The 14,792-nt window shown below is 49.0% G+C and overlaps 2 protein-coding genes and 1 pseudogene across 2 annotated transcripts in view; 2 read left to right on the top strand and 1 right to left on the bottom strand.

The window, feature by feature from the left end:
* The window catches only part of LOC102263346, a 98,948-nt pseudogene extending 96,527 nt beyond the window's left edge, over positions 1 to 2,421 (top strand).
* The window catches only part of ASIC2 (acid sensing (proton gated) ion channel 2), an 845,339-nt gene that overhangs the window by 420,752 nt on the left and 409,795 nt on the right, over positions 1 to 14,792 (bottom strand). The window lies entirely within an intron of this gene.
* Positions 9,100 to 9,465, top strand: LOC102263046 (60S acidic ribosomal protein P1; the record flags this gene model as incomplete). Its single annotated transcript, XM_014548828.1, has 1 exon — positions 9,100 to 9,465. A coding segment is annotated over one exon (321 nt), but the record flags the coding sequence as incomplete, so codon positions are not given.

The raw sequence follows: 14,792 nt of genomic DNA, 5'->3' as shown, positions 1-14,792 counted from the left end.
ACTTCAAGTTTTGGGCCCACTATCCTCGGCCTGAGTCCTGGGCTGCTGTGAACCTCTGCCCTGAACAAAATCTGATTAGCATATTTATGAACTGACTGGCCCCAGAGAACCATGCCTCTGCTGTATGTGTGTCTTTCAGTGCTACCTTCTGTGTTAGTTATTGTTGCATCACCACTTCCTAGCTTACTGTTTCGCTTGATTCTGTGGGTTGGCTGGGTCTTGCCTAGCTTCATTCAGGTTACTACAATAAACGTTGGGACATCCTAGATGGCTCCACCCACATGTCTGGGGCCTCAGGTAGGGTGGCTGGATTGGCCACTCATCCTCTCATGGCCTCTCTCTCTCTCCCCATGTGGTCCCTCTTACTGGAAGAGGCCAGACTGAGCTTCTTCAGCATGTGGCTGTCTCAAGATTCCAGGAGTGTCCAAACAGAAGATTCATGACCTCTTGAAATCCTGGCTCTGGAACTTACCCAGTATCTCTTCCAACAAACACATTCTATTGGCCAGCCCAGTGCAGAAAGAGATTACATTTCTTGATGGGAGGAGCTCTAAAATATCAGGGCCAGATTTTTCAATCTATTCACCCATCTACCCTGGCCCACCCACCAGATTGGTCTCCCCTGGGGAGTAAGTAGTACATGTTCAGGTTAAACTAGAGTTCACCACTTTTGGAGATGGTATATAACACCTTAGGCTACTACCTCAGCTGAGTCAATTAGAGCATCTTCCCATTATCATAGTCCCAGCTAGAGTATATGAGCTAGGATGGCAGGGACTATGTCTGGGCCCCAGTCACCCTCTACATACTATCCTATTGGATATTTTTCACAACAGTCATCACTGTCTAAAGTCTACCATTATTGTGTTTTGTTTTATATGGTTTATTTGTGCATGTTCATCTCTTACTGAAATGAGACCTTCATCTAAAATCTTTGTTCTTCCACTGAAACATTACCAGTAACTAGAGGCATATTTATCACATAATAGGTGCTCAGTAAATATTTTCTGAATGAATGAAAGCTCCCTGAAGCCTGTGATCAGACCTTAAACCCAGTCATAGCCCAGCTCCTACTGATAGAACATACCCATAAACATCTATGTTTTGAGGATAGTTCATTCATTTATTTTACGTAGTATGAAACATTGCGAAGGTTGCAGAGCTCCTCTTTGTGCCAATTTTATAAATGTTTCTAAAAGTCTTCTGTGTGTCCAGAGAGGTTTCTGGTCTTTGGAAGTATATAAGCTCTTTGGCAAGACAAACTTTGAACATATGGAAAAACAAAAGGATGTTTTGTTTCATTCAAATTCCTTCACATAAATTCATCTCAATCATTCAGATGTGTGCTGGGTGGACATGGAAAATAAAAAGTAAACACCCCACCACCACTGTGACCTCTCACCAAGGGATTTACCAGCAATCTCTCAAGACTTCCCAGTCAGTTCAGTTGAGGTGTTCATTGAGGCCAAGTTCCAGGTTACAGGAGACATTGCATGGGATAGATTTCTGGTATCTTCTTTGGCAGGGGCTGGAGACTGTGCTCTGTTCCTTCTCTGAAGCTGGAAAATCCAGTGCCAATTGACCATATTGAGCAATGTGTTCATTTCACACCAGCCAAGAGATGGATGGGCTTGCTATTCGCATATATTAGCAGGTTTTGGCTGGCAGCCACTTGCCACCCTTGTTGACTGTGGCTTCCTCACCCACGACCTTGTATGGAATCACTTACCCCTATTGGCTCACTGCCCAGAAGGCCTCAGAGACACCCTTACGCGATCAACCTGACAGACTCCTGGCTTTTAAGGGCAAAGGTCTTCGTGCATCCTATTGCCAGGGCCCCAGGAAGTCCACAGCTACCACCTCGGCAGTGTGGCTTCCATGTCAGGCAGTGGCAGGCAGAGCTCTAGCTGCCTTCAGAATCTAGGCCACATTGGCTCCCCCAAGCATGGTAAGGGATGGGACACTCAGTGAGTCTATGAACCTTATCACATCCCACTCCCGGCCATGAGTAGAAACGTTCTTAAACTGAGGGTGGGAAGCTCCTGACTTCAGATCCAAGTGATGGTAGGATCCTGAATTTCAGGTTTATCTGTAGATCACACCTTATTATTCCACATTCAGCTGTCTGTCTGAACTGAGGCTGGTCAGTGTGAGGGAAAAATACCCATGAGCACTCCCAAGAAAATCACAGGACCCGCTTACAGAGACCCCGTAGGAGTGGTCGGCACTGTCCATATACCTGTTCTATGCTTTCCAGGAACTGGCCTACCTCGAAGCACACAGCTGCCATCTCTGGGAACACTCCCATTCCCTCCCCTCCCGCTTTCAGCCATCTGCACTGCCTGTGCCCACGATGGGCCCACTCCAGCTGTCACCACTGTCCCCAGGGACTATCACAAACATCTGCCTCTTAGATCTTGAAGGTGACTATGGAATGATCTTCTTCCAGAAAAAAAAATTTCACTTTCAGAGTCTGAAACTGAGAACTTCCAAAACCATGCAGATCCCAATTCTCAGAGGGACTATATGACTCATGAAGGTAAAATATGGGCTTCGTGGCCCATGTTTGCATAGATGAGCCATGGTCATGGGAGGGCTGCAGAGCAAGATGGACAGCAGCTCTCCCCTCAGGACCTCTCTCAGATACCCTGCTCCAATCTAGGTTCCATGGGACCACTAGACATTCAGAAGACCCTGCTGTTTTTCTGTGGCATTTCATTTTCTTTGTATTAATAAATACAGAGAACAATAGAGAAAAATATAGAGAATAAACAGAGCAAATATCCACCACCCACCTTGGGAAATGAAACATTATAAATATAACAGAAACCCTCCTTTATATTATTCCTGCCTTCCCCAGAGAGAAATGAATATTCCCACGCTAGATTTGACGCTTTTACTACATGTGTGATAGTAAATATCAGCCTTGGCAACAGTTTGGTTTGCCAGTTTAGATAAGCATAAAGACTATCTTCAGGATCCATTGGTACCTTTTTCTTTCCTCTCATTTTCACTATTTAACCACATTGATGATGCTCAATCGTTTCATCATCGCCTTCCCTTCGATGGACTGTTAGGCTGTGCTAATATTTCACTTCTGGAGGGGCTGCCTTTAGCTTTCTTGCTTGTATTTTTCTCTGTACCCAGAGGGTGATTTCTCTAGGGTAGCATTGCTCGGTTTGGTTAGGTGTGTCTTCCATTTAACTAGGTATTGTCAAATCGCTCTCCAAAGTGGTTGTACCTGCATTAGCATGAGTTCTCATTACTCTATAACCTGACCAGCACCAGACCTACTCTCGCACTGTTTAATTCCTGCCGACTGGACAGTGGGAAATGGCCCCTTCGTTTTGCTTTCATTTGCATTCCCCCAATAACCAGTGAGGCAGGGCAGGGTTCCCTGCTCCGGGACCATTTCTGTTCCCACTTCCTTATCTTACCTCTCCAAATCTTTTGTCCATTTTTCTATTGAATTGATCTTTTTTCATGTTGATTTATGGCTGGGTTTCATAACAGCATCGCTATTGACATTTTGGACGGATGGTTCTTCCTCGTGGAGGACTGTTCTGCAATCGGAGGACTTTTAGCAGCATCCCTGGCCTCTTCTCACCAGAGGCCAGGAGCAAATCCCCCCTCCTAGCCCAGGTGTGACAAGCATGCCTCCAGGCATCACCAAATCACACTCAGTCAAGAGCCACTGATTCATAGAAACACTTTATTTTTCATGCATGTTAATCTGTTGTCAGTTACACAGATTGCACAAATCTTCACAAAGACAGTGTGGGGTAGTCAATAGTTCTGGTTCTTCTCCATTTCAAAAGCTTTCTTTAGAGCAGGGGTGGGAAACCTTTTTTTCTGCCTAGGGCCATTAACTTAGAAATCAGCCTGACTGCCAAGGGCCATTTGGATATTTATAGCATCATTTGCGGGACATATAAAATGATCAACTTAGAAATCAGCCTGCTATATTTAGTCAAACATTGAATTAACTCACCCCTAATGCCTTGCCGGGGCCACACCAAAAGATTTTGCGGGCTGGACGTCCCCCCGCTCCCTTCCTCCACCCCCTTGCTTTAGAGAGAGAAAGAAAGAACAGTCTATTTATTACGTCCGAAGTGCTGGGTACAATCTATTCCTGATTGTACAAGGACCGATGATCTGCATCGCCAGTTGTCCCCAGCACACTTGCTCCTAAATTATTGATGAGATTCTCACTTGCCCTGCCTAAGTCCGTTTTGGCATGAATAGTTCTTACCGTGCACTCAGACGGCCCTATATTAGAACTGTTTATGTGCAGCCATTCCTCTACCTGTCTCCTCACCTAGAGGAGAAAGTCCTTCAGAGGGGCCCCCAGTGATCTGTCAAAGTGAGTTTAACGTTTATGCCCCAACCATGACCTGCCTTCAGGTATGGGGAAGAGGGAGCAGCTCATTATAGCCATGTCTGTATTCAAGGTCAAGCGTCAGGACTCACACCCCAGCACAGCGCCTGCCCTTGCTTAGGATGACACTCCCATCTGCTTCTGGGACAAGGTCCAGAGTAAATCTGAGGGGGAGAGGACCAGGACCCCCAGCAGCGGTTCTCAACCTGTGGGTCGCGACCCCTTTGGTGGTCGAACGACCCTTTCACAGGGGTCACCTAAGACCATCCTGCATATCAGATATTTACATTACGATTCGTAACAGTAGCAACATTACAGTTATGAAGTAGCAACGAAAATAATTTTATGGTTGGGTCACAACATGAGGAGCTATATTTAAAGGGCCAGAAGGTTGAGAACCGCTGCTCTAGGAGCTGTTTAGGCTTTCACCTCCTCCTGCATCGGGTCTTCGGGATGCTGCTTCCTGAGCATGTCTGGGATACCGTGAGCACACACCAGTGTTCAAGGGAAGCACTCAGCCGCTTGTGAAGTCCCCTGTAAATCAGGCCAATGGCGCTCGGCTGACACTTGGCGGCTTTCCTTAACCACAGCATGGACAATGACGAATAAACTGCCTTTGGTTTCTCTGTGGCTGAGAATGGATCTCGCTGAGACCCCATCCTGGGGCCGAGCTTGTGGGTCCCGGGCAGGTGTGTTTGGGCTCCTGGAGCTGAGGGTGAGCTGGAGGGAGTCCCTACTTGGGTTGAGCCCAGTGCAACAATGAGTTCCTTTCCCTTCCCTTGCCCCAGCCCTGAACCCTTGCCAAGGTGCGGGAATCTGCTTCCATAAAACCAATTTATTTTTCCATTTATTTGATTAATTGAAATTGTTAATACTCTGGCCTCCAGGTCATAAACACTAGGTAATAAAACCCCTCTTACATCTGCCCAGTGCTTTAGTGTTCCTTAAGCACTTTCACATCCATTATCCGATGTGACCCTTCGAACAGTCCTGCGAGGTAGGCTGGGAAGGGATTACAGTCCTTAGTTTATGGAGAGGGAGACGTGTGTTGCCCATGGATACATGGGTGGCACGGAGCAGAGCTGGCACCGAAGCTGGTTCTTATAATTTAAGTCCCATTCTCTTGCAGGGTGACCAACCCTTCTGATTCCCCCAGGCCTGAGGGGGTTCCCAGCATCTTGGAGGAGCTGGTCACCCTCCGTCAGGTCCCCAGGCTACCTCTCGTGATGGAGCCCTGCCATCCCCACCAGGTTCAGCTGAGGGAGGTGTCGTCTGACCTGGTACAGGTGAGGCTGATGGCACGTCTGGACCAGTCTGCCAGGGCTGCAAGCTGAGAAGAGTCCACTGTGACTGCCTGAGATGATCTCGTGCTGGGGGGGTGGGGGTGGGGGAGAGGCTTGGAGGGATAGGAGGTAGGGCCTGGGCAGCTGAGTGACACCTCCTGCCTGGGCTGCTTATGGAGACAGTTGACCAAAGAAGTGTTCTGAGAGCCTGTGGATGCTGAGCCAGAGAGGAGACACTCTCGGGAACTGCCTGGTCAGAAGGACCCAAGATGGAGACACTGATGGCCTGAAGACAAAGGCAGAGCAGAGCCACACGGGTCCATAGGAGGATGGAGGAGGGAGGGAAAGGGTTGGAGGGGAAGTGGGCAGAGAAAGGGGTGAATATGAGATAGACTTAGCCAGAGATGAGTCCTCTGGCAGTCAGCTATCAGCCACAGCTTCTCTCTCCTCTGACCCCTCCAGCCTAGAGGTCAACTCTTTCCTGATTAACTAGCCAATGCCACTTGGCTGGGGAGGGAGAAGAGGGGGAAGGATTTGCCCACAGTGGCCTACGCCTGAGCAGAATATTGAGCTCTTGGGTCCAGCTTGATGAGCATTTAGCCTTGAACCCAAGCAGGAGCCAAGCTGGCCCCCACGGCCTTGTTTCCATCTCTGAGCCCCTAGTTAGCTTCCCTCTGGCCTCGATCTACTCCCAGCACCTCTGGCCGGGAGCCCAACTGCCTTCCCCTGTCACTTCAGGATGGAAATCTCAGCGTTTGGTTCCGTTTGCCTTGCTGGTTAGCATTTTGACTTTAGTAATGTGAAGAAATTCAAATCTGATTGGGAAATCATTAAGCTAAACCAAGCCCAGAAGAAAGCAATTGAGTAGAAAATTGTGAATACCAGTCACAGTGTCTCCTCCGTGCCCAGAGAAGGAGAAGCACCATTTCTGAGGTCACCTCGGAGGCAGGCGGGGAGACAGAGGCCCTCCTCATGGGCACTGCACAGGTGCATGGCAATCACCGCGTAGCTGGCAGGCAAGGCCCCAGGGTGGGAGTAAATAATGCTGGAGGGATGTACATAGACAGTAGGAATCAGTGCACAGACGGGGTTTCCCGACCTATCAGTGATGGCAACCATGTAGGACAGTGATGGCGAACCTATGACACCTCTGACACGCGAACTCATTTTTTTGGTTGATTTTTCTTTGTTAAATGGCATTTAAATATAAAAATACATATCAAAAATATAAATCTTTGTTTTACTATGGTTGCAAATATCAAAAAATTTCTATATGTGACACGGCACCAGAGTTAAATTAGGGTTTTTCAAAATGCTGATACGCCGAGCTCAAAAGGTTCGCCATCACTGATGTAGGATGTGCTAACCTGCATTTTGGCTTTCTCTTCTGCTTGCTGGTCTCGATTTTTTACCTGATTTGTATTAGTTTTGATATCTTTAATTTCTTCTATTTTATTACACGTATTTTCTTGAAAGTGGCCTCCAATCCTCTGTGGGACTAAGTGAGGGATGCATACACAATCCGACCAGCCCCTGTGCCAATGTCACTTTGGAGTACAGCGCTGGGGGGAGAGACTCAGTAACCGAAGCAGAATGGCAGAGACAGGAATGCATGCCTCACTGATCCCCGCCCCCAGCCTGGCTGCAGCTGTGAGCCCTGCCACACCTTCCTCTTCTCAGGAGGACCCAGCATGACCCAGCACGTGTGCAAGCTTCCCTCTGAGCTGCTGTGGGTTGGAGAGGTGCCAGGCAACCTTGTCTCAGGGCCTTAAGTGCACTGTGTCTTGCTGAATATCTTCATAGAGAAGCCAGTTTATCTTTCTGGAACTTCCTGTCTGGTGCTTCGAAGTTCCCAGGTTTCTTCCCCTCAGCCCAACTTTACAACCAGAGGGACCCCGCTGTGTCCACAATGGAAGTGAGTTGAGATAACCCTTTATAAACCTCTTGGGCTGTTGAGATAGCTTCTAAAGGACCTCTCTGCTTCGCTCCTCCCTCCCGCCACCCATGGATCAGTCGGGTTGACCATCTAAAAGTGCACATCGGTGCTCTGCCACAGCCCTTTGTGGAATCCTATGTTGCTCTTGGTTCTTCTCAGGCATGCCAGGCCCCTCCTGCTGGCCCCTGCCTGCTTCTTTCTCCCTTATCCGTTCTTTCCCTGCCGCCCTGTGGCTTCCTGAGTATGTCAAACCTAGTCCTGCCCTAAAGTGTTGGCATTTTCAGTTCCTGTTGCCTTTTCTTCATGTAGCAAGTTCCTTCTCATCCCTTAGCTCTCAAACGTCATGCTCCTCTCACCAACCCATTTAAACTAGGCCTGTCTCCACAGCTCTGCCATCCTCAAAACTGTCTATCACAGTGGTCGGCAAACTGTGGCCCCTTGAGTGTGGCTCTTCCACAAAATACCACGTGCGGGCGCGCATGTACAGTGCGATTGAAACTTCGTGGCCACAGTCAAGGGTCCAAAGAGCCGCATGTGGCTCGCGAGCCACAGTTTGTCGACCACTGGTCTATCCATCATTCGACTTCCACCACAGCACGCATCACAGTCTGCACTTAACGTTCTTTACTTGGTCATTTGTTTCTGATGAGTCTCCCTGAGCAGTGCATATGCTTTGCAGGGCACAGACCTGGTATACTTCGATTCCTACATTATCTCCAGCACCTAGACAGTAGCTGGAACATAGGAGGTTCTTAGTAAATATCTGAGAGATGAATGTATCAATGACTTAAATCAGGAGTTCCCAAACTATGGCCTGTGGACCGAAGCTGGTAGGTGGCCAGTTTGCATAAATAAAGTCTTATTGAAATGTAGTCAAATCATGTACATATTGTCTATGGCTATAGATGCTATAATGCTGGACACTAAGCACTTGCGACAGAGATCAAGTAGCCCACAAAGCAGAAAATATTTTCCACCTGACCCTTTGCTGGTGGGGAGAAAGCGGTGGAGAGGGTAAAAGATGAAACATCAGGTCTACCTGAAAGCTAGACAAAGGAAGAAGAGTACTAATGTGCCCGTCTGTTTCTAATTCTGCCAAGGGGAGAGCGTGAACACATTTCAGTCCTTAATCACAACCATGGCCAGTGTGAAGACATGGGTGTGCTTCATCCATACATGCTGGTAGGCAGCTCCCTTCTTCTCCATGTACTACAAGCACTGTACCCCACCTCAAGGCATGAATCATGACTGGTCATGACACAGGAACTGGTCTTTCCCTTTAGCAGTGATAGGTCTAGCAGTGAGCATGTGACCCAGGTCTAGGCCATAAAACACAAGGAAACCCCTTTCCCCAGCTGCTGGAAGGGTGCTCCATTCTTCCGAGGAAGCTAAGGCCGGAAGACAGAGGCCCTCACTTCATCCGGCGACTAGCACCGCTCCCGGTAGCGCTCGCCCAGCACTCACCCTCACCCTGGCCTCTGTCTCAGAGCTCGCCCTGATCCTGCATCTACTCGGCCCTGATCCTGCACGACGATGAAGTGATGGTGACGGAGGGTAAGATCAATGCCCTCATTAAAGCAGCTGGTATAAATGTTGAACCTTTCTGGCCAGGCTTGTTTGCAAAGGCTCTAGCCAATGTCAACATTGGGAGTCTCATCTGCAATGTAGGGGCTGGTGGACCTGCCCCTGCAGCTAGTGCTGCACCAGCAGGAGGTCCTGCCCCCTCCACCGCTGCTGCCCCAGCTGAGGAGAAGAAAGTGGAAGCAAAGAAAGAAGAATCTGAGGAGTCTGGTGATGACATGGGCTTTGGTCTTTTTGACTAAACTGGCTCTTTTGTAACAGCCAATAAAAGCTGGCCTCTGTTGAAACACACACACACACACACACACACACACACACACACACATAAGGAGAAGTCCATCTGGTGTTTTGAGGGAGGAAGATTTTTCCCTGGGAAGGAGAAAGCCAGCTTTTGCTCTCATTGCATTCCTTCCTCCTTGAAGCTCTGATGGGCAAGGACGTGACTCTCATGGCTGGGGCAGCCTTCCTGGGCCTGAGGGAAGAGATCACAGGCACATAGAGGGCAGAACAGCCGGACCTTGAGTCCTTGACAACACCATAAACTCGCTTCACTGACCCTGAAACCCCGTGTCTCCGGTTTCTTGGTGAGGGAAATACTAAATATCCACCAGCCACCAGCCTTGACCATAACTTCAGGCGAGCAGCTATCAGCTGACTTGATGACAATCCCACTTGATCCGAACTTTCCTAAGGAAGCAGCCAGGTCTCATGATAAAGATCTGAGGACACCCAAAGGGAATGCAAAATACCTCAAATTCTATCCTCCACCAGCCGAGTCCAAGTTTTAAACCTCGTTATACAAAAGACATTTTGCTGGGATGCGTTGTTCTCCAGAATTCCTCTGTTAAATGGATGATACTTTCAAAAGGCTATGCATGGGGAGTTTGTGACTTTATCCCAAAGGTGCGAGGTCATAGATCATCTTGGACAGAAGAAATATGGAGCTCTCAGGGAGCAGGAAGCAGGGTCATAATGTAAATAGCATGGGACCACGAGCCTGGCTGCCTAGATCCTGGTTCCTCTTTGTCTGTTAATTTTCTATGCACCAAGGAAAACTCACCCCCTGTCTCTGGACCTTCTGCTCTCTCCCCTGTCTCCACTAGTTAAAAGGAACTGGCCATACAGGCTACACAGTCTCATGCCCCCATGACGGCCTTCATTCACTCCTCATTCCTTTAGCCACCCTTTCAATACACACTATTGAGTACCTCCCTGTGCTAGGAATTTTTCTAGATGCTGGGCACGTAGCAGTTTCTGCTCTCGTGGAGTTCACTGTCTAGTGGGGAAGACAGATAAAGTACACAAGTATATATAACACGGTGTGACACATATGATGACAGGAGCATGCAAGCTTGTGGCAGCTCAGGACAGGGAGAGCAGGTGTTACCTGGTGTAAGAGGCTCCCCAGAAGTGGTGGCATCTATGTTAAGACCTAAAGGAGGAGTCCAAGTCAAGCCACAGGGAGGGAGAGGGAGAGGAATTTGTAACTACTCCCCTGCCTACCTCACTGAGTTGTTTCAAAACTTAAGGAATAAAATCTGTGAAGGGGTGGTTCAGGTATTTGTGGTCAAGGCTGTTGCTAATGTCCTCATTACTGTCCTTGTTAGAGCACTTTTGGGCTTCCCAGTGGCCTCCCCTGGCCTGAGGGACCCTCAGGGGCAGTCACTGCAGTCCTTATGCAAGAATTAAAATGGTAATTTATGTGTGCATTTTACTGTAGTTAGAGTAAATGGATGAATGGATACGAGGGAAAGTCTCTAGTGTCATGCCTTGACTGATACAGGGTGGGTGGATGGATAGATAGATGGGATGAGAAATAGGCTCCTTCAATCACAGCCAAGCCCACGGAAATGAAATGTCAATCCTGGTTTCCCCAGAAGGTGCTCTGTAGGGTGCATCTCCTGTCCTATCTCCCTCCCAAGTTCCACCCTGCCCAGGACATCTGGGGAGTGGTAACTACTCCCCTGCCTACCTCACTGAGTTGTTTCAAAACTTAAGGAATAAAATCTGTGAAGGGGTGGTTCAGGTATTTGTGGTCAAGGCTGTTGCTAATGTCCTCATTGCTGTCCTTGTTAGAGCACTTTTGGGCTTCCCAGTGGCCTCCCCTGGCCTGAGGGACCCTCAGGGGAAGTCACTGCAGTCCCTATGCAAGAATTAAAATGGTAAATTTATGTGTGCATTTTACTGTAGTTACAGTAAATGGATGAATGGATGGATGGGCAGGTGGATGGATGGATAGATGGGATGAGAAATAGGCTCCTTCAATCACAGCCAAGCCCACGGAAATGAAACCTAAGTGTGACATCTCAAATTGCCTTATCTCTCCACTACATCCCCAGTTCCTCCCAACACAGAAATCTGTGCTAATAACAGAGAGGAGTGGAAACCCACCCACCATATCCTGAGAGTCAGCGGAAGCCAGGCTGCTTTTCTCACTTTCAGGGCTGGCAGATCTGTCGGAGAGGCTACATCTAGAAACTCTGGAGCAATTTCCTCCTACCTCAGAGTTACTTTCCCAAGGCTTGGTTTATTTGGTTTCAAACACTGAAACCATATTTATTGAGAAACCACTGTGTGTTTGGCATATTGCTAGGCCCTGTGGCTACAGAAGCTCAAGAAATAAGGGACTTCGCCTTCAGTCTGTCGTTGCATTGATGCTAAGGCCCTCAAATGCACCCTGTCCATTTCTTGATACCCCAGTTTTGGTTGTATACTGCTGCCTGGGCTCTGAGTGTGACTACCTTTCCTGCTAAAAGGCTGTCTGTTTAAGTCATGCCTTTGCTTTAGTTCAGGGATGCTGTCTTTTAGCTACCGGCTGCCTGTCTGGTTTCTACCTACAGCAGCGAAAACACAGAAACCTACCTGACACAGTTGATTCGAAATTATGTGACCCATACAATTGCCCCAGCGTCCCTAAACCACCGTAGACTTCTGACGATAAACACGAATCCGGTTTCCCCAAGCTCAGAATGGCCAGCCCTGCTGCCGCTCCTTAGCCCCCGCAGGTGTAGCTAATCCATCATGGTGCTTTCCAGCTGCGCCAGGGCCTGTATGGCATCTCACCCTCTCTCAACGCAATGCTCTAGGCAGCTGCCTTCCATTGACCTGAGCTGGCACACAAAGTACCTAGTAGACACTGTCGCTGTCCCAGCCAGATCATCTGGACCATGTCCTTAACCCACCTGCTGGGAGTACACACAGGCTGTAACAGCCACAGCTGCACCTTTCTCCTGAGCATCGCCCTCTGCTGGTCCCGACAGGTGTCACCTCGCCAGGGAAAGTCTCTAGTGTCATGCCTTGACTATTACAGGGACCAAAAGCCTGGTGCCTTGCTATTCACACATACTCATATCTCTGGGGTGGGGCTTTGCCTGGTTTCCCCTTCGCTCTCTCCTGCCTCCCTCACACCTTACTGACTGTATTTGAGAGCACTAAACCCTCGTACCAAATCCCCATTTCAGGTTCTGTTCCTGGGGAAACTGACTTCAGCCAAGTCCTTTGTCACACCTGTCTCTGACCCGATGCCCGGGAAGGAAAAGCCAAGGACCAGATACCTTGAAGGAATGTGCAAATCTTTCTACTCACTCTCTCCAGTGCAATAAATTGACGATCAACCCACAATGTGTGCTGAGCCTGGACACGTGCTGGGCATGGCTGACACACGGGCACATGAGACCAAGGCGACCCCTTCCATTCCAGTGGGACAGGTGCAGAGGTGACGGCTCTGGGAGCAGGGACTCTCTACCTTGGACCAAAGGGAAGGAGGAGTGTAGAACCGAGAGAATAGAATAGAATAGAATAGATTCTGAAGACTCTCTGAGACAGACTTGGAAACACATTTCCCTCTGATTTTCTCATAATCTAGAGCAGGAGTCTTATAATTTGTGGCTCACAGACCCCAAGAGAGATTCATGGAGGAGCTTCAAAGGGTTCATCATCTCCCTCCCCCAAACTGAAATGCATGTCTATTGTCTTTCTTGCCAAATAATCCATACCTTCCCCCAGATTTCCAAAGGCATCTGTGAACCACAACAGCCAAGAAGCACTACTTTAGATTTTTTTTGGCCATATAATCCAAAGGTCTTGATGAAGAGAGGTTTTGATGATATCAACACATGCACTGTCAATGCAGCAACTGTGTGGGCAGACCCAGCTGTGGTGCCAGCCAAACATCTGTCTGAGAGATAAATCTTCCTCTTTCTGATGCTTTTGAATGATGTAGTAGCTCCATTTAGGAGCTGGAGGTCTGCTCACTGCAGGGCACCTGACTGTCTGGGTCTCCTCATTGGTAAAAGGAGCAGATCATGCCATATTATTTTCAAGGTCTGGCCCATCACTGATTTTCTGAGATTCTGTGAAGAACCTCAGAAACCATCTCTTTATCTTTTATTTTATTTATTTTTTTAGAGAGAGAAACACTGATGTGAGAGTGAAACATCAATCTGCTGCCTCCTGCACACCTCCCACTGGGGACTGAGCCTGCAACCTGGGCATGAGCCCTGACCAGAAATCAAACCAGCAACCCTTCTGTGCATGGGACCATGCCCAGCCAAGTCACACCGGCCAGGGCCAGGATTGATGTAAAAGGCTGCAGCATGCAGTGGCTAAGGGTGGGAGGGGGGCGGGCGCCAGAGCTAGAAAACCTAGGTGTAAACCTCAGCTTTGCCATTTGGGCTGGTTTCCCTGTGGGGCCTCTGGGAAATAGCAATAATAATGCATAATAATGACATCTCCCCAGAGGGATGCTTTAAGGACCCAAAAAGTCAGCCATGTGAAGCCTTAGACCAGAGCCAGGCACACAGCAGGCACTCGCTAAGTTTTGGCTCTTCTATAGTTTGTGTCCAGCAGAGGTAACTGAAGGGCCAGGGGTAATTTCCAGGTCCAGACAGTGAGGCTCGATTCTCCCAGGACTGGAGTCCAGCCTGGGCTCTCCCCAGGGCACCTCCCTGTCTGCTGCATCTGCTGCTCCTCGTCATGGCGTCAACAGGACCCGGGCAACCACGGCCACAGGAGAGCCCATCTCCTAGGCCTGCCAATGCCCCAACAATCAAGGAGGCCTGAAGGTGCCTCTAAGTGCCAGGAAGCGCCTGGAGGCTATTACTTTCAATTCACATTCCCATCCCTCCCTCTGCCCATTTCTGGGCTCTGTCCCATCAGGTACAAGACATCTTGCTGGGTCTGACATCCCTTTTCCCGCCGTGTTTACATGACCGGTTCCATGTATCTCTGACTCCAGGCGGCCATGGGCCATCTGCTGTGCATTTGCAGTGCTGGCGTCTGGTCACATTCTGATGTCGGTCGCCTCTGCTTGCCAGGCAGATGGCTGACCCAGTCTTCACCTTGGTGTTCACCAGCTGCCTGCCTCCAGAGCCACCTCTGGGTCAGCTCTAATTCCAGGCCAGCCCCACTGCAGACCAGGGCGTGTGTGGATTGGGGAATGGGTGTGCCAGGTGGGAGCCTGAAGTAAGAGAAGCCCAGAGATGCTCAGTGGTGTCTACAGTGAGTTAGAATGCAATTAGGTTACTGTTGCTGATAACATCCTCTTGCATTCGGCACCTGGCGATTCACAGAGCACCTGCATGCTCACTGCCCCATGTGCTCCCACGACAGCCTT

Source organism: Myotis brandtii, unplaced genomic scaffold, assembly GCF_000412655.1.
Source record: "Myotis brandtii unplaced genomic scaffold, ASM41265v1 scaffold523, whole genome shotgun sequence".
Classification (NCBI taxonomy): domain Eukaryota; kingdom Metazoa; phylum Chordata; class Mammalia; order Chiroptera; family Vespertilionidae; genus Myotis; species Myotis brandtii.
The sequence above is the reverse complement of the archived record's forward strand: the minus strand, read 5'-3'. Positions and strand labels throughout refer to the sequence as shown.